Source organism: Aythya fuligula, chromosome 2, assembly GCF_009819795.1.
Source record: "Aythya fuligula isolate bAytFul2 chromosome 2, bAytFul2.pri, whole genome shotgun sequence".
Lineage (NCBI taxonomy): Eukaryota > Metazoa > Chordata > Aves > Anseriformes > Anatidae > Aythya > Aythya fuligula.
The window spans coordinates 42,387,722-42,410,138 of record NC_045560.1 but is presented as its reverse complement, the minus strand read 5'-3'; the positions used below and the strand labels follow the sequence as shown (position 1 = coordinate 42,410,138).

The 22,417-nt window shown below is 37.7% G+C and overlaps 1 protein-coding gene across 7 annotated transcripts in view; it reads right to left on the bottom strand.

The window, feature by feature from the left end:
* The window catches only part of RBMS3 (RNA binding motif single stranded interacting protein 3), a 694,738-nt gene that overhangs the window by 481,099 nt on the left and 191,222 nt on the right, over positions 1–22,417 (bottom strand). For all 7 annotated transcript variants that reach the window (XM_032183106.1, XM_032183102.1, XM_032183101.1 and 4 more), the window contains one exon: positions 2,187–2,360. In XM_032183106.1, coding sequence (XP_032038997.1) covers positions 2,187–2,360 — 174 coding nt within the window. The remainder of the gene's footprint in view (positions 1–2,186; positions 2,361–22,417) is intronic.

Sequence of the window (22,417 nt, the reverse complement as noted above, 5' to 3'; positions counted from 1 at the left end):
AAGTGTTGGTTTGAACCCAGATTAAACAAATCTAAGTTGGAAACAGGAACCAGACTAATTCTAACTTTATCACATACACTGCTACAGGTATTGAAGCAAATATTATGGCAGCATTTTCTCTTGAAAACTTGACCCCCATCCAATGCTGCAGGAGGGAATAATTGAGTTTGTTAGAATGCCTTGCTCTGGCCCCATTTCTGGCCTCAAATCTGTGAGCCTGCAGAAGTAAGGTATGTATGGAAAAGGTATGTGAGTACAGTGGTAGTAGGCACTGCAATGGCAGTTAACCTGGTACAGCATCTAACCACCAGTGAAGTCACCTGCTGAGTAGCACCGTCTCTGATGAGCAGGAGCCAAGAAACGTGCCAAATTTTCTAGCCTGTCATACCCAGGGACACTGTGGGCAGGATTAATTAAACACTTCAGTTATTTACTTTGTGCTTCTTTACTTGGTTTTGGCTTTTCTCATGTGCACACAGATTTATGCAACTCTGGCTACTCTGAAACCTCTACTTAACAATTACCATCTAAATCAACCTCCAGATGGAGGTATCATTTCCCGTGACTACATATTAAAGAGCTTGATAAAAACAAATATTGCACAGGTAACGTGATTCCAGTTAAGTTACCACCAACTTTAGTCCAAACAAAGGAAAGAGGAACTGTGGAATTATCCTAAAAAAAGACTCCAGCATCTTGACTGACACTTTAATTTGTAAGGATACAAAGATGTCTCCATTTTTAAACCATCTTACAGGAAGTATAGCATCCTTCTTGTATGCCCTTTTGTTTAGTAGAGTCAAAGCTTGACTCACAGAGAGGGTAGTGTTTATTTTAAATGATCAAAGTTAAGGAGCAGTTAATGACTTGAATACCCACAGTTTATTAAGTTAAATTAAGCAGTACAGGGACTCTTTCTGAGCCATCATTCTAAACAAGGAAAATATCTGTGCCCTTCTGATGCCAAATACCTTTTTTCCCTTCACAACAGTTTTTATCATTTTCAATGACACCATAAGGGAATTGAGCAAACAACAGAGTCCATAGAGATGTTCAATTCACTCTGAGATCTCACCATCTCAGAAAAGAGATAAGACTTTACAAATTTATTCCCCTCCTTTATTTCAATTACCAAGTTAATGCTTCAGACAATTCCTAACACAAACTTCTGGCCAAAAGTCTGTTGGCAGGTAAGATAGCAGGCCTAAATCAAATCACACAGATCTTGCAATAAGATTGCATAGCACAATTTCCCCTCTGTAGTAAAAACTGCACTTTCCCCTATTTTCCTACTAGAATTCACTGTAGGATGATGAAACTTCATTATATACACATGACAGGATGTTAAGATAGCATGTCCTTTAAGAAACGCTAACAATATCCAAAGCAAAGTTCAAATCCAAACATTAAAACAACAAAAAGCATAGAGTGGGAAAAAGGGAAGATTGCTTACACTAATGAGGTCTTCCCCAGATAACTCTCTCCAAGCCTTTCAAAAATAGAAACTAAAAGAACCAAAGGGCTCTACTATAAACAGTCTGCTACACAAATATGACAAAAACCACCACCAGCCTTCAGCTGCGACCCTTTCATGGTTGTCAAATTAAACCACACACCAACAGTGAGACCCCCTCCTCCTTCGTTTTGACCACCGGTTCATGCAAATGACAGAGGACCAATAGTTTTTGCCTAGCAACAAGACTGCATGTTCACTACTGATCATGTTCATGATAAGGTAGTGAATACTAACAAAGCTAATGATGAGAAGCGATTCCCTCCTTCGCTGACTCATCCGTACAATATTAAATCTTCAAAACAAAGAATAATTCATTCATCTAACAAACAGACTAGAAAGAGAAAAGAAGCCATCAACAATGTTTTTTTCTAGCCTACATCCCAGATATTGAAATCAACGCATACCAAGGTACTTGCATCCAAGAAGGCTTGCTAAATGTACAAAAATACAGGTATTTCTACCAAGCCATTAAACTTTCACATCTATTTATATCTTAGACTCATTCTAATATTTTCCAGGGTTACATTTAGTACATGGTAACCATCCTGACTGCCATGGGACAGAAGGAGCACTGACCGAGCATGCTGAACCATCAGCCCCTGAGTATCACTACCTCCCAGGGAGTCAATACAGCTCATTCAGGTAACTGCAGAAAAGGTTAATTACTTACAGCAGGATGTCCAGCACAGTAGGTGTAGCTAGCATGGGACTGGTAGTGCAAGCTTGCTCTTGGGAAGGTGTATGTATTCCAAGCAGGTTGGCTGCTATTCCACTGGGAGCTAAAGCCAGGGCTCATGGTCACTCTCGATTTACTGTTTTGGTACGTTCTCACTGTGGAGCTGGACTATCAAAAAAGAAAGAAATGCAAAGTAAAAATAGCTTTTAGGGTAGAATATGAACAATGCAGCTACACAACTTCATTGCATATATACATACTGCCACACAGTTTAGACCAATTTTGAATCATTCCTGTAACGAACTGGGAAAAGCAAAAATTTGGTTCCTTGAAATACACCAGTGAAACAGCTACGTTTCTCTAATGCCGAAAAGCAAGACTGAATGACTGTTAGACTTCAGGCTAGGATGTAAATCAAATAGACAATGCGTAGGTAATAGATATAAGGAGGTGTTCTGAAAAAGCGTAGAAGGTGCCACCTTACAAGTTCCATAGTTGAAACTTCCATATTTATTAATTATAATGAGCTGAATATTGTCATTCATTGCACTGCTGATCTGGTGACTAGGATAGGCCATATCTTTACAAAGCTACTTCTACATCACAAATATGTAACCATCTAAACAGACTTTTAAACATCACAATGTTTTGTTTTTTAATTTCTTAAATTGCAAAACAACAACAAAACACAAAATCTTATTTTATTTATTTTAAGTTAACTCAGTAACTTCAGTTGAAAGTGCCCCCAGACAATGTGCCATCACTTGCGTTCTTTATGGCTTTCTCTGTTGTTGCTTTAACTGATTTTTTTCAGTTTCTAGCCCTCTTTTGTCAAAAAATAAAATAAATCCTAATAGATACTTGTACTGATGGGGTGGTTTATTAGTGCAGGAAAACAATGTATTATCAAAAAAGAAGCAGACGATACATTCAAAGTGAATGCTTTTTAGAAGGTATTTAGGTTGGCCTTAACATCAGGTTATGTTAACATCAGGTAAATCTGCTTTTTTCTCCATATTCCATTCTACATGTAGGTTTTGCTGCTTTGTTTTTTTCCTTGGTAAAGGTGTTCTCAATATCCCATGCAAATTTACACCAATTAATTGTGATTATTATAACCCCCAAACTGTTCTTTTTAAAGCATTAAATTCATCAAGGCCTTGGTAGTATTACAGTGAAAGCTTTAGAAATACAAACACAAATAATATTTCTTAGAAATACTTATAAACGTCCCCGTTAGTAAATCGATGCTATCGATTTCAAAAGCTATATTCAAGAATGACGCTTCATTTATTTTTATCTTCCTTTCAAAGACAATTTTTATATGCAATATACGTAGCATTAATGACATGTTACTACAGGCCACCATCAAATAAGGTGTGTTACACAGCTCAAGACTATGCTTAGCCCAAAGTGCTTACAAGATAAATGAGGACTGGGAGAGAAGGAAAGAAGAGAAACTGATGCAGAAGCAAAGAAAACAGCTTGGAAGCACGACTTTCGGTTTCATTTCAGTGCTTCAGCTCAGTTTCTCTGGGTGAGGATTAGTGAAATGGAAGGAAAAGGAATGGAGTAAAGACATTCAAAAAGGGTTTAAGGATGCATCTGAGCTATAAAAATATATATCTTGTATAATCTTTCCTATTTTTATAACGTGTTTAGATGAGCTGGTTTTAGAAATTACTACAGTAGATGCCACATTGGCATCTGCTGAACATGCCACATTTATTTTGTTTAATTTTCAAAAGCTTAAGTACACAAAGTTTGCCTCAGTTATCAGCTGCTGTATAAACTTGAAGTTCAAGAAAAGGCCAAATGACTTCCTGCATGTGTTTATTTCCTGTACTGCCGATTAGGAAGCCTGAAAAGAGCAGTTTCCGCTCAACAGTTCTTAATATCTCGACAGATTCGCCTCCCGCCCCCACCCCTAAGCGAAGGATTCCTGCGGTGTGATTTCTAAAGATTTAACTTACGACTAGCTGAACACAAAGCGTATGAATGAACACTAAAACCCACACTAAACTCTCATTAGTCACTGTGTGTGACAAGTGGTTACTTTGTTCTTACAAAAGGCTTTAGGAAAAAAAATCTGCCCCTACAGTTAAAGGGGCTTATTTGAAATAAATCTTTTTGTATGAATTTAAATCATGACATATCAAAGGAAAGAGGCTATGGCTGCAGCTAGAGAAAAACTGAAGGGTTTTAATGTTGTGTTTTTATTTTTTTTTCTTTTCTTGTCTTTTATTTCTTCCCCTTTTACCCTCTTTCCCCAAGGAGCAGAAACGGTATTTTCTTTCCTTTGACGTATTACTTATATTTCAGATCACTCCTCAAAGACAAATCTCTCTTTCTAGGTCCTGGTAGACTTGCTTCTACATCAGAGATGAGGGCTAGGTTTTGTTTTGGACAGATCAAGCAGAGTTTTAGCCATAATGTACTTCTTCACATACATTTCTCCCCTTTATAAACATCAGGTATTTGAGCGTTGCTGCTTATTAACTCCTCTTGAGCAGTTCATCCCTAGACGAATATTGTGTGCATATTGAGCTGCCCTACCCAGACAATAGCTCTGTTCCCTCCTATTATTTCTGACATGTCTGCATTGTATGAACCACTGGAAATACCTCTCCGGATGATGGGATGCGAAGATGTATTGTCAGCTGTGGTGATTGTTAACTGGTTATTTTCCCCTTGTGTGTGTGCTACACAAAACCCATTCCTGTACCTAACCCCTGGGGCTACATTCGGGGACAGAAAGGAACCCCACCACACCCTTTCTGCTCTTCCACCCTTCTTGCATCATACGGTGAACATATGAGGAGTTGTACCATGCCATAAAGCTTAGAGGACTGAAAGCACAGGGTCCTGCAGCCAGTGGAGGACCCTGTGCTGGAGGAGGTTTCCTGAGGGAACTGAGGCCCATGAGGAGGGCCTGAACTATGTGAGGAGGAAGGAGTGCCAGGGAGGTGCTGCTGTTCCCTTGAGGAGCTACGAGCGAAGGAGTGAAGTTGAGCCTGAGGAACGGGGTGGGGAGGAAGCATTGTTTGAATTTTTCTTTGCTTCTCACTAATTGGCAATGGATTAAGTTAATTTTCCTCAAGTCGAGTCTGTTTTGCATGATGGTAATTGGTGAGCCATCTTCCTGCCTTTATCCAGGAAGCTTTACCCAGGAGCTTTTCCTTCTTATTTTCTCCCTGGCTTGCTGAGGAAGGGGAGAAAAAGATGGGGTGGGGGGCACCTGGCAGCCAGCAAAGGTAATCCTGCCACAGATTGGCAAGTTTTGTGGCATACAAGCTTTTATTCAGCATGTGAAAGTTCACCTATTACCCCAACTCTACCACTTACTCCAACAAAAGATAGCACTTCTCCACATAACGCTATCTTATTTATATCCCCTAGGTCATCAGTGTTACAGCACCTGGGACCACCTGATCAACTTTTCTCTGAAAATTTCTGCAGAAAATTATCAGACTGCAACAAAATAGAACTATTGTCCTGCTTGTTATGACTTACCAGAAACAAGATATATTACAAAGATGGGGGTGATTTTTTTTTTCCTTGAATAAGTCACTTAGGCACTTTTATACCCTAAAAGTCTGATGCAACCTAAAATTGACATCGCTAAAATTGATATCGAAGCATATTTTAAAATATGATCCTGTTTCTTCTGTGCCTTAGTTTCTCAGGCTTATAAATACAGATAATCTTATTCTTAAAATTTTAGGCTTTCTTTCCCTCAGGTTTGTAAAAGTTTTGAACATTTTTGGACATAAGCATGACTGAAGTACATGGTATTATTTGTATTATTTCTACTTCTTCAGCTTAACTGCTTTCAGGTCTTAGTTTTTTTAATAGCTGATATGCGAAGTCTAACAGTGGAAAAAATAGACATAGTATTCATGGAGCATTTTTATCTTTAAAGCACTGTGCAGATGTTAAACAGGGGCAAAATTTCTGCCTGGTATGCTGTTTCCGACTTTTTAAGAAGTTTATAGTAGATGTAAGAACTACCTGGCACTCCTTCCTATCTGCATGTGAATAAAGCACACAATTTGATTAGGATGTTAAGTAACATAAATAGTTCTGATGTAGACTTAGAAGTCCTCATGTCATCACACATGATCCCTACTCTTTAGCAATACAACAGCATCCTGCAGAAATTAACAAGAAAAATATGTGCTAATTCTGAAATTCTACATCACTTCAAATGCAAGAGTGACTGCATTTATCAAATATCCTTCTACTAACTGTTCCAAAATGTTGTGAGTAATAATGGCTTTGGCACTCCAAAAGAAGTGAGAGGCTCAATTATTCACCTCTACCTTCTCTCTCTACTTGTACTAACTTAAAAAAAAAAAAAAAAAAAAAAAAAAAAGTGGGAATAAAGAGGTGTAAATAACATCTGAATTCAGCCTCCCACTACCTCATCTTCAAAAAGCAACTTACCAGAGCTATGATGTCATTTTCTTAGCCCACACAACTTGAGCTGTCTCCAGTCCCTTGGATTTTGATTACAGAATAGTTCTGTCTTTAAATGTACCTTTTTTTTCTTTTTTTTGTTTTGGTTTTTGTGTGTTTGTTTTTTTGGATTTATGTAAAATGATTACATGGGCTGGGTAAGGCAGAGTAAATAACCATCCTGGAGATGCTGCTTGCTTCGTCTCCTCATGCCCGTATTTGGATGAGACCATGATGCAAAGCACAGCCCTGCACTCTTAAAAGTTTGGATGCTTTACAAAACACTACTGTTCCCATAGAAATCAAAGTTTTCCTATAACTGGAAGAGTCAGGAATGAAAAGAGCTGCCCTGGAACACTACTGCATGCGCTAAAATGATGCATTTATTTTCTTGCTCACAGAAAATATGAAACTGGCAAACCAAATCTGAAGGCAGTTCCTCACAAGACCCACCTGAGAGACCTTGAAGACTGTGGTAATTGCAAAACTGAAGACAATGAGAGGGTTTTTTTTGCCTTTTTTAAGTTTTCATAACAATTCAAAATGAAAAAAGAAAAAAAAAAAAAACAGTAAAGATATTTCAGAAAATATATATTTTTTTTTTCAATAGCAGGAACAAATAGTTTTGTGCTGCTACTTTTCCAAACAGAATCTTTCACTATTTCTTGCTAATCATTTGCAGTCTAGAACCAGATTCCATCTGTTTCAGTAAGAACTAAGATGTTAATACTTGGCCACTACAAATTTAGAGTTTATCAAGTTTGTCTCATAACCTTTATGAAAAAGTTTCAGAGGCATGACCAAACTTTAAGAGAAACATTGTTTTTCCAGACATGGTATTGAAACTCAATACACTGTACCTGGAAAAACAGGATAACCCGAGAGAAATGGCATTCCACTGAAACCACAGAGAAATGATGAGGTTATATTTCATATCTCGGCATACATACGAGGCTATTGCTCATCCACTGGATCCAAGAGCACCAAGCACTAGCCCACATCAGGCCAAAAGGCAGAGGATCCAACCCAGCTGCCCCAGCCCTGTGGGCTTGCTGCACTCAGCAGGCTCCCCACAGATAGGACCAAGGGGACCCAGGTCAGCTGGACACAACAGAGAGCTAAATTCCGTAGAGATGGGGCCCAGCAAAAACACTGAGTTTTAGGGATAGATCCCAAATTATCTAACTAACTCTCAAGGAATGTATTCTAGAAAAATAAAAATAAAAAATAAAAAATCAGGCAGTCATTGTTATGTTTCCCCAGAGTTCTGCCTTGAAAACAGAATATATATGGTTTTCACACTTTCCCGGTTAGAGTTGCTGTCATTTCCAGTGACTCAACACTGTAATTCATGTTGTTCTTTTAACTGTTACTTAAATCCTAAGAGTATTTTTTCCTGTGCAAAGTATGAAACATTGTTATTGAAGTTACAGAGATTGAGCAGGGGAGCTGAAAAAATATGAAGGCATCATGGTTCCACAAAGAGATCACGAAAAGCCTGGTTTTTGGCCACCATACCATGCAGGTCAGTGACAACAGGCAAAGAACTAATGACAAGAGGCAGGCTACCAACAATTCAGATTAAAGACTTAAAGTCTCTTAGTTACCCTATGTGGACAGCCTGGGTGCAACCAAAAGTTATTCAGCCGTTCTCTAGGCTGGGCTATAGCCAATTTCTGCGCATGTGCACCTCCCAAAAAACATTGTCACCACTTGCATCTCCACAGGCAAGCTCAATGCAAAGACAGTAAAAGGCACAAGAAATGCTGCTGTGCTTAAAACTGGCTTCTGCAGAATAGGAAAAGGATTTTCACATGCAGAAGAGAAACTTGTACTGGTTTTGTTATGCATTTTGTACACAGATGTGGAGAATGGGGACGCTTATGTTCATGGGCTGCTCACATGTAAGTCTTCCTTCCACAGAAGGAAACGTGAAGAGAAGCTCTCCAAAGGACATATTTTATTTTTGTCAGATTACTTGTAAAAGGTAAACTGGGAGTAAAAGTTATGTTGTTAGACCGAATTTGTATTGAGTGTCTTAACTCCACGTTCCCATCTCCTCCTCTTTGAAAAGAATAAGGACATGGAAAATGTCAAAGTTTCCGCTGCTCAGATTATTATTTAATCAATGTATTGTGAGAAATTAAAGTCATTAAAAAAAATGAACACGCTGCACAGGTCTGATTTCTAAAGAAGTCACACCGATGAACCGGTCACCCAATACAATATACTCCTACGAAAGCACACATCTGTATGGAGTGTCAGGAGAAGATGATGTTCTTCCACCAGGAGATGGAGAACATGCAAGTCACAGAGGCACATGGCTTGAAGGAGAGGATTTGTTCCAGATAAAATCTGATGGTCAACATTAATCTTCAGGTAAGTCTTTATTGCATACAAAACACACTATCTTTAGTCTCTGATCTTGGCAGATCTTTGGAGTAGTGTTTTTACAAGGTCTGAGAACTTTTTGTCATATTTGACAACTGCCACTCTCAAAGTCTTTTCTGCAAACTACTCAGCAGTACTTGGGACTTGCAGAATTCCCTGGGTAAAAGACAGGACACAAAAGGATGTTGCAAAAATTTAAGTACCATCTAGAAAAATATTTTAATGTGTGATGACTACATTTCCTATGACCACATTCCCAGACACAGAGGGCTCTCATACCCATTTTTACCTACATCTTTCCTTTTTTTGTGGACCTATGCTCTGCTGACTGAAACACAAGTTCAGGAGCTTTACTGATTGATGACTGATTTTAGCACTTGCCTGTCTGCTAGATTGGGACTTTTTACAGACAGCTAACATCTTTTGTTAAACTCATTAGGTTTTGATAGCTCAGAGGGAAAAATAATTATTTCATTAACACTTGAATTCCTTCCCCTTTTATCGTACCCAAAGGTGTGTTTCACTATGTGCTGCAGTATCTTAATGTTTTTTTCTGATATATCTGTTTACTATATGTATATTGAATTATTCCCTGAACAATAAATCAACCCCTGTCTTGGATACAAAATGATTTTCCTCACACTAGGTCTGCAATGTACAATTTTTTTTTAGACAATCCCAAGAGCAACACCTGGCTGACAATTTAAGCAAGTCTGCAATATTAACCAATGAAAGCAATCCAGGCACACATGCCAGGGAAGAAGGATGCTTATGAACAACCAAAAAATGTCTGTGGCACAACATCCCTTCTATAAGCCTACCAAATGAGAAAAAGTCGGATTTCTTTCCCCAGCTACAATAGACAAGGCATTGATTCCAAAATGACAAGCACATTATGGCTCTCTTAATCCACAAATGCCTACTTTACTGAAAACACTGTGATTATGAAATGCATTTGGCCACTGGGAAGAATTCTATAAATCCTGCAAAGCTACCCAATGTGCCACTCCGCCACTAACTCATGTGGATGGACCTGCATGCTTTTGCAAACCTCACTGTGGGATTAGGACATTTATCAAAGCTATGATTTCTTTCCTGCAATGTTGTATCTATTGTATACCAGGAGTTCTGCAGGTGCATGATTTATCCATCCTGTCATTAGCTACAATACCCTGCAAACAGTTTTTATTTTGTGCTGGGGAAACAAACACTCCTCCCATAAATTGTTTTACTGCTGAATGGGGAACGGGCTCCTGCTCTCTTGACAATAAAACAGCTTGCTTTCTCTGACCAAGGAGTTATAATTTCCAGCATAACAATCTGAACCTCAACAACATTTCTTATGGAATTAAGTAATATAGGGAAAAAAATATTGCTTACGTTTTTTTCAATATCACATCTAAAATCTCATCGTGTGTTAAGCACCGACATATTTGATTGCTTGAGGGACATTACAGACAACACAGCCCCTGAAGATTCAACTGAGGGAATTCAGGAGGAGGAAGCAAATGTCAAATAAATTGAATGAACAAAATTTTCTCTTAAAATGAAAACAAAAACTCAATATGAATTTTGTTACTGGGATCAACACTGGCCAAAGGTTTTGGTTTGGCAGAGGAATGTTCAATGAATGTTTTAAAAAGCAAGGAAGCAAACTAGATATCCAGGAAATCCAGAAATGAAAAGCGATTTCTTACTCGGTGAAATCACAGTCAGATAAAAGACTACAGGCCTTTCACTCAAATTAAATATTCATAGAACCACATATATTGTATATGACATATTTGAATGTGAAAAAGCTAATATCCTCTGGCTTTTCCCGTACTCATCTAATCCATTAGAAAAGTAATAGACAGTCTAACCATTCCATGTCTTCAGTAGAAGATATGAAAAATAAAAGAGAAAGCAGAATGAACTACAAAGTGAAGAAGAAATAAGAAAAGATGTACCCAAGTCCAGCTCTCAGGATACTCTAAATCAATTTCAACTGCCCCAGATATCTGTCAAGTATCAAATACAGAACAGAGGAACATGCACAAAGGGCTACAGATTTACCTAGAAAAGCCACTTCCTCTTCCCTTAAGCTTTGGGCACTCATGGGAGAGGGAGGGAGAGAGGTCATTAATTTATTAAAAGGGATGAACCAATTTTAACTGTGAAGTTGACTATAACTGATCTGAATTCAGCGTAGCAAAGACTTGCTTTCCAGGATATGTGAAATTAAGTTTCATGAATTTTACCCTGCTGAGAAAAAATACCCCCAGGAGGTTACATATTGAGAGGCTTGAGGTGGAAGGCAGAGATCTTTTGAATCCTGTTGGATCAAATAAGAGAAGTCATGGAACTGCAGAAGAGGAAATCTAGCTGAGCTCCTTGGAGCCTGGCACGCAGAGCTGCACTTCTAGGAAAAACTGACAGCTAGGGGAATAACTCAGCGCAGCTTGGCCTATGGGATTTTTCTGCCCGAGAGGCCAATGGTATGAAGAAGATTCAGATCCTTCCTATTGAAGTTCAACATCATAAACCTGACAGGCAAAAGAAGGAGGGGAAGGGGGGTGGGGAAGGGAAGCTCTGTTTTTGTGTTTCTTCCTGCTGTAACCACAGCACCCCTTCCTATCCCCAGAAGCTTGTTTGGGCTCTTAGGACTTTGTCATCTCGATTTTAAAATGTAAGTACAGTACTTATGCCCAGGATGCAAGAACCAGACGAGAGACGAGGAGCAGAGACTGAGGACAAGAGAGGAGATGACCAGAAATCACAGCATGATGCTCCAAGGATAAACAGACGCTACCCTGCCTCATCTGTGTTTTCTGTTTTGTGTTTCTGAGCCTACTTCTCACTAGACAAGACAAGATGTGGAACGAATGCAGATGGAGATTTCTGTCACATTATTCCCGATTGGTTTAAAACCTTCGCTTATCAAGTAAAATCCCTTGTAGAGCTGATGACTGCATTTATAAAACCTAAGGATGGATAGAATTTCTTACCACTCCATAAGGACACCGGTCTAAGAACGCTAGAGGTTTAACAGCGCATTAAACTATTACAGTTACTATAGAAATTCCTTTAAAAATTATACTTTAAATTTCATATTTCTTTTGCATCAGTAGACAGAACTCTGCAGCCCAGTGCTCAGAATACAGATTTCAGGAAAATTTGCCATGTAGCATATTCAGTTGTATGTTGTATTTCCTGACACATATGGGTGTCACAACCTTATGACAGAAACAGGAAAAAACAGTAATATTAACAAGGTTTGTACAGAGGCTTACCACATTAGTTACACTATTATCTACCAACACAGTCCTGAGTCACTTGTGGGAATACCTTTGAAGGCTGTTGAAAAATATTTTTATGGATACATTATTTGTTCAGTTTAAAACATATTTTTAAAGCTCCAAGAATCACATATACGTGGCTTCATTATTACTCAAGAGCAACGCTTAGCATGTAGTAAACTGTTACATAGATACTAAGACAGAAAATTAATGAGTATAGATCTAACAGAAAAGAACTTTGCGTATGATACTGGGGAAAGAAAAAAAAAAAAAAAAAAAAAGGCCTTATACCTAGAGAGGAAAACAGGAAAACAATGATTCGGAAAATAAAAAATCATCATTAGCTCTGAAACAGACTTATTGAGTGACCCAAATTTTCCAATCTCTTTCCCAGTCTCTGTAACGGGAATATTACTGCTTCTTCTTTTCCTCTTTTGTACGCTCTGGGAGAGGGAATGACATCTACTGTCCATTTAAACAGAAAGTCTTAAATCATCATCATTCTACCAAAACCCAAATGGGCCACTACCACCTACTGTTATCAAAGATGGTGTCTTGCACAGTCCAGCTTCCAAACAGTGAAAGCACACCCATAACTTGTTGCCCTGGGCTTCAGTTCCACTGCCTCCCTCTGAGTGTCTGAGAAGCAGTGAATCTGCAGAAACTCCAGCAGGAAGAAAAACAGGGTAATAATGCAGGTGATACTGAACTAAGCTTCCCAAGCAAAGTCACAATTATTCTGAGGGATTCTGTCCTTTTGACAAAGGAGGGGGGAAAAAAAGAGAAAAAGTTTATTTCTTCTCTGATTGTCTTAAGGTTCCAGACATCCAGAAGTCACTAAGAAGCCAGAAAACATTGGTAGAAAAATTGACAGTGCCTAAAAATTGCAAGCTAACGCCAAATGTAATAGTAAATTTGGAAACAGAAGAAATGAAACCCTCCAGCTAATTCAGTTTCAAGATACTAAAAGAAATTTGGGTGGCAGGAAAAAAAATTAACCCCCAAATTGCAAATACCTGCAGTAACTTTCTAATGAGTTTTTCAACATTTTCCATTTATATAGTAAGAACAAAAGCTACTAAAACTGGGAATAAGCACAGCAAAAGATAGGAAGGGTCTTACAGTAATTCACATACACACACATAAGCATAATTAAGTGAAATAAAGAACACAGGCAGAAAGCAGGATATTTCCAATGATATTTAAACCTGTTGGCAGTGTAAATTCTTAAGGAAGCTAATAGCAGAACCATGAATTAGGTGGATTTAGGAAAACTAAAGCATATACAGAAACAAGTACAGGGAAATGTAGGTTTGGGGAGGACAAAGAGCCAAGTAATAAATAGAGCTTTGCTCCATTTCATTTATCTATGTGTATTTACCTGGAAGGGGAGGGAACAAATGTGAATCTATTCTTTAATTGATAAAGACAAAAACTAGAAATTGTTACAACTTTCTAATTGTTTTTGAAACTTTATTTTAAAAGAAATATCGAGAAACATTGACTTAAGGAGAAAAGTTAATTTGTATATATATTAAACTGGCTGCTGCTAAGATTTATGCTTTATGTAACATGGATGAAGGGCACAGAAAAAAAGATGGTATTATATACCTTGAGTATGGAAGAAAACTTTACCTCATATTCCAAAAGCTAAGTACATGTTCCCACCCCTCTAATTTTAGAAAAATTTTGCAGACTCTCATTATACCCCGATTATTTGCAGATGTTGTTGTACAAGTGATAACAAGATATCTCTGATCTTTGTCAGAGATAAAGTGTTGAAATATTTGATGGCATTGTCAACCTGTTAACAAAATAAAATTTATTTTTAAAAAAAATTAAAAAATACACTGAATAGATGCTAACACCAGCAGAATCCCGGGTTATCAAATTTTTACAGCTCTCTTTCATTCTGGCCATGATACAGAAAAATACATATTTCCTAAGTATACTTATCTAATAGGAATCACTAAATTAGATCAAAACAATAGAAGATGCATATATATATATATATATTTTTTTTTTACTATTGCCTAAATACCTAATTTGAGCCAGAAGCATTGATTCATAACAAACTCTCAAGAGAAATTATTAGTTAATTCAAAAAATAATAATAATATATATTTTTTTAAGAAACTGAATCTTTTACTCTAAAAAAAAAAAAAAATTTTTAATAAAAAAGTAAAATTTGGGGATAAAATAAAAACTTTATTTAAGAAGAAATGCGCAGAAGAAAGAAGCTTCTATGAATACTGAATTAAGGTAACAAATTCTATGTAATTGTGAGCTCATGGATCAAATATAGCCGATCAAAGAACAGCAAACTTGTTAGATGAAGTAGCAGATATGCTGTTTATTTGTTTCTTTAACATCAGAATCATACAGTTTGACAAGACTGATAAAAATTCATCTATGCAAACTAGAAAACTTTAGAAAGTACCATTCAAGAACAAGATGTCAATTTTGTTCTAGATGCGGAGGTCCCTTTGCATCGAGCTCCTTATGCATACGTTTAACTGTAAAGCACACAAGGAATTCTACTGAAGCCCAAAAGATTCTTTATATTAGTAGAATTATACACGGATTTTCATTTATAAGGCTTATATGTCCAACAGAAATTATCCTATGCTGAAGACAAAAAAAAAAAAAAAAGTATTTCTTTGCAAGAACAAAAAGATGGAGACTTCGATAGGAAAGGGGGGATTTTGTTGTTTGTTTTAAAAGGATATAAATCTTCATGATACAGGCTATAAAAGAAGGCTAGGAAGATTAATACTCTCTGGGCAGCATATTCCACTCTTATTATCTACAGGATATCTTGCACCTTGTTCTGAAGCATTTAGCAATGGCTCATGGAACAAGGGATGTTTAATGGTCTGATATGGCCTTGCTGCATCGATCACTGTGATACAGCAATCAAAACCAGAGGATGCATATGGCCCTGTTTGATCTTTACAAGAGAATTCCACTATGCTAATCTCTAAAACACAGTCAGATTATTCATTTCTCTCCCTTGTGTATTTTCTTACTTAGGAATAAATAAATCAATCAATACAGTCATCATGCAAAATTTCTGATCTTCGGAGAAGTCAATAAATAGTGCTTTTATGCACATACCTCTGTGGGTATCAGGGTTGCAAATTGTCAGGAGCCTTGTTGACCTCTTTCTTTTAATAAACTCATTAAAAAAAAAAAGGAAAAAAAAAAAAAAAGGAAAAAAAAAACACATACACATTCATTATGTCCCCTACTTCCTGGAGAAAATATTGGTGCAGCTGAGGTCTAGAGACAGAATATTCTTCTACACAAACATTCTTCTAATTTTACTCACTTTCTATTAGGGCTAAAATGTTCAAAAGGTGATCCACTGTATCTTTTTTTTTAAAAATCCACATTTTTGTATAAAAAAGGATGACAATGCATAAGAAATAGTTGTGTTATTTGAACTGGAACATTTATTTTTGCTTTTGAAAAATCAATAATTTGCAGGAGAAGTAAATTTAAGTAGGCAAACTGCATCTAGATGTAAAATTATGACCGACTTCACGCCATTTTTTAAAATCTTGGATATTTCAGTGAACCTGTGTCTTCCCCGATTCCTCTCTTCACTCATTTGCACACACTTTTGTGAAACCTTTTTCATTTCTCTTTATTCAGATGTTGTTAACAATTTGAAATTAGGTCAATTCATGAAAAATTCCCCCCTAAAAATTTATATCCTTATAATTTGTCTTTCGGGAAACAAATAACAGTTCAAAGTACAAGATTAAACTGGTTGTAAAACAGTTTGAGGTTTATAACAGCCAACAAAGCTTCAGTACCCAAATGTCCAACATTAATGAATCTACTTTTATTAATCGTCTCCAGCAAGGAGCACAGACATCCCACCTGATTTTAAGAGCTGTTATAAACTTTTTTTTTGTTGTTGTTGTTCAGGATTGACAAAGTGAGTTATGCTGAGATAGTGAGATAGCCACAGATTTATAATATTCTTGAGAAGAAAGATTGTGGACTTTCTCTCTCTCTCTCTCTCTTTTTTTTTTTTTTTTTTTTTTTTTTTTTGGCTACTATAGCTTGAATATATAGGTTGCAGGGTGGTCATTTGGTTTCCCTAAGGCTCACTTAGCATTTGTGTGCTTATTATTAAAAAATAAAGCAAAACAGTCACAACATTGTCCAGGTTGGAGGGGTGAGGTAAGATAACACGAATTCATGCTAAAGTCACAAATTGGGCAGCATCACTTTGAAAAGTTTCAAAGAGAAAGCCATGTACAATACTCAGTTACATGCTTTATTGTCACTACAAAATCCATACATGCTGCTGTTTACTCTGAAAGACGTTCTTCTAAGCACGGTCTACTAGCATCTTACCTTAATCTTGTGCTCCCTTAGAAAAAGACCGCTTACTGTAATTTTGCAAACAGAAACACCAAGGGGTAGCCCTCCTTTCACTTAAATAATTGACAACTTTACCAATGAGTGAGCACAATCAAGTGTTTTCCTTCTTCCTATTACAATTTAGAGTCTAAAAAGAACATTTGTCACTTTTTTTTTTTTTTTTTCAAATATCACTGAATAAACAGGTGATGTAAAAACAAACAAACAAGCAAAAACGCTAATGACTAAACCTGGGTGAAATTTCAAAAATTACAGAAAAAGAGTTGGGAACACTTCTGCTGGAATATTGTTATGTACAGATTAAAAAAGAGTGAAACATTGTTCTTGCTAAATAGTATCAACAAATAACCTTAAGCAATACTCAAGAGCTATAAAATCATGGGACTCTCCACCGAATGTTAACTATTCAATAGATAAAATAGATAAAATACTTTATAGGCCCAAATTAAAAACAGTAAGTTTCTTCTGCTGAATATTCCCTAAAGGTTATGAAATGACTACATTGGTCTGGGTGTCCATTCTCAATAATACACAAGTTTATTTATTATATCATAGAAAAGAATCATACAATATCCTGAGTTTGAAGGCACCCCCAAGGATCATCAAGTCCAACTCCTGGGTCCCCAAAGAAACACCCAAAAATCAGACCATGTGTCTGAGAGCACTGTCCAAACACTTCTTGAACTGCGGCAGGCGCAGTGTTGTGACCCCTTGCCTGGACAGCCTGTCCCAGTGCCTGACCACCCTCTCAATGAAGAAGCTTTTCTTGATACCCACCCTGAACTGCCCGTCACAGCTTTCGGCTGTTTCCTCAGGTCCTAGTACCCCCAAATGTTACCTCAAACAAAGGAGAAACAGAGGAGCTCGGTATATCTCCTTTTTCTCCTGAGGGTGTGCAATGAAGCATCAGTCCAACACCAGCAGATGTGAAATCAATTCTTTTTGCCCGTTATATCTGTGCAGGAAAGTTGTAGCTGGAGAACACAGTTCAATTGCTAAATTAATATTCACACTGTAGTTCCACATTTCTCCTCCAGAAGGAAAAAGGTCAGACCATGTGGAGACAGATTCGGGGTAGCAGGGGGAAGCTAATAATGGGAAGGAAAGCTAGGAGAGCTGTAGCCATGTTATGTAGTGCAGAGAATGGAAAGATCGCACAATGAAGCATTTTGACTTCTTGCCAGGTATACCCTGTGAAATGAATTTGAAAATAAAGTTTTAAGTTACAGACGGCTTTTCCAAGCCTTTGCTGGCATGAGCACTGCTGCAGAAAAGCTGTGACACCAGCAATCAGGGATAGAAGAAGCTGAGATATTAAGGGAAATTTGTAGAGCAGAACTTAAAATATCTAAATATCTCTCATAAATATTCCTTGAATGAAGAAATTGATATTGCTTTGGCTCTGTTTGCCTTCTGGATATTATGGGGGAAAATATTCACAGACATTAGTTCATAACTTCTATAAACATAATCCTAATTCATGTCTAAAGGCAGGACAAACACAGAGGCTAAGGATGGAATTTTTAAGAAAATATATAGCTTGTGGTATGCCAGCAACACAGTCCTGTGAATTTTGTTTGTCCTGTCTGTCCAAGCAAAACACATTGTGAGCATCTAACCAAAGCTCCTTGAATCCCTAGCTTAATGTTTGCAAGCAAGGCAGATCAAGAAGTATGTGCTGAAAGAATTAACTTGATGAAGAGAAAGCATAAACATTTAATGAGTCACAAATATAGCCAATTACTTCAGTCCAGTCTTAAATGATTCTTATCCCATATTAGTACTTATCATTCACTGAAAAAATTCCAAGCTAATCATTAACATTTTAAAAACACCATGTCACATCTGCACTACCATCACCACCAGAAGTGACTACTGCAGGGAAAAGCATCAAGGATTTTTTTCCAGAAAACCTTGAAAACTGTTAAAGAAAAGATGTATTGAATAAATTAATTCCTGTACTTAATAGAAAATGATGTTTGTCCTAAATACATATCAGTCACCAACTAATGAACCTGTTTTAAAGTAGGGCAGCAAAAAGTTCTCCAGTTTCAAACACCAGACTCCAGTGTCAAAAATGATTTGGTATCCTTTAACTACCAACAGAACATGCAGAAGATACTAAAGACAAATGCAAATAACTGGGCTGGCTCCTGGTTCCACAGGGTCAATGAAAAATTCCCATTGGTAAAGAAAAAAAATATGTACCACCTTGATGTTCAGTACCCATTTAATGACTCTACCAAGCTGCTTGTCACTGTCCTCACCTCCTCAGTCAGGTCTTCTAGGATAACGAAGGAGAAAGGATGTCCACGCTGTGCTCTGGCAACTGCCAGCCACAGGAACAAATCAGATGCTCTCTGTTAACATGAGGTTAAACCCACGTAGCTCCAGTTTGCTGCAGGAACTATGTCAGCTCTTAGTAAATCTCACAGAACACGGACTTTGCCTTTTCCTTCTAGCTAAGGATTGAGCCCCATAACTGAATTTTGAGTATCCTTAAAGTTTGTGGATCACAAATTGTAACAGATGTCCCTGCTGTGCAGGGAGTTTTGCTTAAAGGTCCATCTGCCTGCAGACTGAAATCTGGGATTCTTTGTTCGCATCCCACAGAACTAGATCTTTCGGACCAGTCACCGTAAAAATATGGGAATTTTTCTGAGGTTTAAGGAAGATCAATATATTGCGTATGTTCCTCTCTCTTAAAAGAGAGGTATCTGAGACCATCTCAAGGTTTGGCAAGACAAAACCTTATTTGTGTTCCAAAGAGTCGGTTACTTACTGCAGGAAGGGATTTGTTATACGCACTTAGGGCTTTTTTCTTTAAATCCCATATATCAGACTGCAGTGCTCCCCCCTTCTGGGAGCATGGGAGGGACAAAACTTCCCCTGCACTGGTAGATGTGGTACAGGGCACAGGTGGCAGAACACAGGCTCCAGACTACAGTCATTTAGAAGAGAAAGCACAGAGACTGGAGCACTGCTATATTTAGTGAAATGATTTAGGTGCGTTTCTGAAATCGGAGCAAAAGACAGGACAACAAAATGACAGATCAAATCAGAATGGAAGAGAAGGGAGAGATTATGAAGGAATGAAAAGCAGGAGAAAGAACAGGAAAATAACAGAAAGGGGACAAATGAAAAGAGAGAAAAAAATATTTACTATGCAATTAGATTTCATGCGGGGAAGCACTCAATTCCTTCCTCTCTACAGCTTACAATACCACTTTTCAAAAGAAATTCTCCACACTCCCCTCAGCATATGAAGGGGAGGGTGGATGGGGGAAGGGCTTCTTCAGCCCTGCTCAGACTTCATTGCTCCTTCCCAGGTTCTTCCGCTAGATCACTACATTTTGGGTTTGGGATGAGAAACTTGCAGGATAGAATGGGATATTTGTACTTGAACAGAAATGAGCCCAACCCTGTGGGCCTTCTATGCAGGTATTCACGATACCCTATGAAGATGATGCTCCAGTTTCCTTCCTTAGCTCATTTTCAGCACAGCAGCTCTATGTTTCTTTACAGAAATAGCACCTTGCTGTCTGGGCTCTCCCATCATCACCACCTTCCAGTGCATCAACTTCCCCTCTACTCATCCTGTAATACAATATGCCAATATCTTCTCCTGAAAGCATTCATTTTCATTTTTGCTGTGTAACTCCTTGGTGACAAGCAGGCAGGCCTACAAGCTTGAGATAGGATTCTAGGGCCAGCCAAGAATTTGTTTTAGTTTTCTAAACAGTCTCAAGTGTTGTCTACACTTAGGTCAGAGCTTCCTAAAAAAAGACCTTATTGCCCTTCCTTTGACTCCTCTACCAAATCATGCATAACCTCTGCTTTGTAGCCAGCTTCCTTCCTCCTGGTTCAGGTCCTGCACATGCAATCAACTCCAACACAACCATGCCTCTCCATTTCTCTCCCGTGTCCAAGCTGAGTGAGGAATGACATGCACCTAGATACGTAGCAGTGAATAACACGCCAATTTCATAAAATTAACTGGAATTAAAAAGTTATGACAATGTCCCTTTACATAAGCCTTTACTTGAAGCTGCTTGCAAATGTGCTTATTTCTTCAATTCTTTACTGCTTTACAATGGTGCATTTGAACTCCACTTAGCAGCCAAAGGAAGTCAAAGAGTACATCTTCCAGTTATTTCAGAAAACATTAAGAAACAGGAAATATATTTTTTTTTCAGATGCTTATGGTAAATGCTAGCCATTGTTTTATAAACTGGCATCCTGTTCATCAGCTTAGAGGTAATATTTTAGAAAACTTCCAAGAGGATTAGTAAAACACACTTGGAAAGTCGGGCAATGTTATTCAGCAGTAGAGGGTTCTTTTTCAGATACATTTGCATGCAGAAATAAGAATGAGTTATCTGTACATTTAAATCTTTGTAGAGGCAAAAGGTCATGGTCATAACAATCACAACGTGGCCACCACAGCTTGTTTTCTCCTGTAGAAGTATCACAGATTGACTATGTTTGCATAAACTATTACTTTATTTTTATGGAACATCTTTACATTCTATTGAAAATCAGATGTCCGTGTTTTTTTATTACTGGCAGAATTAGAAAGAGAAACAAGTCAAGTCTTCAATGTGACATTCATAGTTTTTCATATATCAGTGAAATGTTCTGTACCTCATTCCAGGTTTATTCTGTTATTTTGTCAGTTATCTACACTGTCCTTCTCTTGTTCACATTAGAAAGCAATGGAAATTCTCTAAATTCTTCAGTCTTTCTCCTTTTTTCATATTAGAGCATACAGTGGTGATTCTTCACATCAGATTCATATGTATAGTGATCAAAAATTGTTACACCACCTCTTACAAGGACCCATCAGTGGCAGATTTATTTTCTATTCTTATACTTCTAGCATGTGGCTAATCTATTTGCTTTTAACTGCTGCTGTTTGCCCAGCAATATCTTTTACTGCCTGTCCGTGACTTCACCTCCTAAACTGACAGTCATATTGGGCTTGGAGAATTTTTAAGGGGCATTCAAGTCCTACTGATGGTTAGACAGCAGTTCAGTCCTCTTTCCAAAGGAAAGACTCCTCAGGCAGAGTGCAATCTTTAATTGTTTCCATAGTCATGCAGTGAGTCCAAGATCCAGAAGCTGCCATACAGCTCCATTTCCCATTTATACTAGTGGGTGACAGGCGTGTTGAAAAAGGGTTAGACTTCAAAATAAGGAAATGATGTCTTTTTTTTTTTTTTTTTTTTTTTTTCCAAAAATAGAACGTGCACAAAAGCAGATGAAGAGAATGCATGCCGAAAACGAAAATGAATTAGCTCCACTCCACTAAAAGAAACCAACAAATGCTTTTACGACAACAGTGAAAAGCTGACTAGGGCCTGAACTTGCTTTCACTAATGTCAGTAACAGTTTGACTCAATGGGAGCAAAGTAAATCCCATTAGAGCCTTTTATAGAAAAATCCTAATAAAAGCAGACATTACAAAGTAAAGACCCCGTTCAGCCCTCACATACTCTACAGCCATTGTAAAGCCACACCGCTGTAGCTGGGGGTCTGCAATCAGATCTGGAGTATTTCAGCTCTACGCTCACCACATCGCAGAAAGCCGAAAGGAGATGCTGTGCTGAAACAAGAACTGCAAATCTCTCCTGACCATGGATTTAATACATTACTGTTAGGTTTACATAAGATCTGGCTGGGTCCCAAACGTGCATTCCC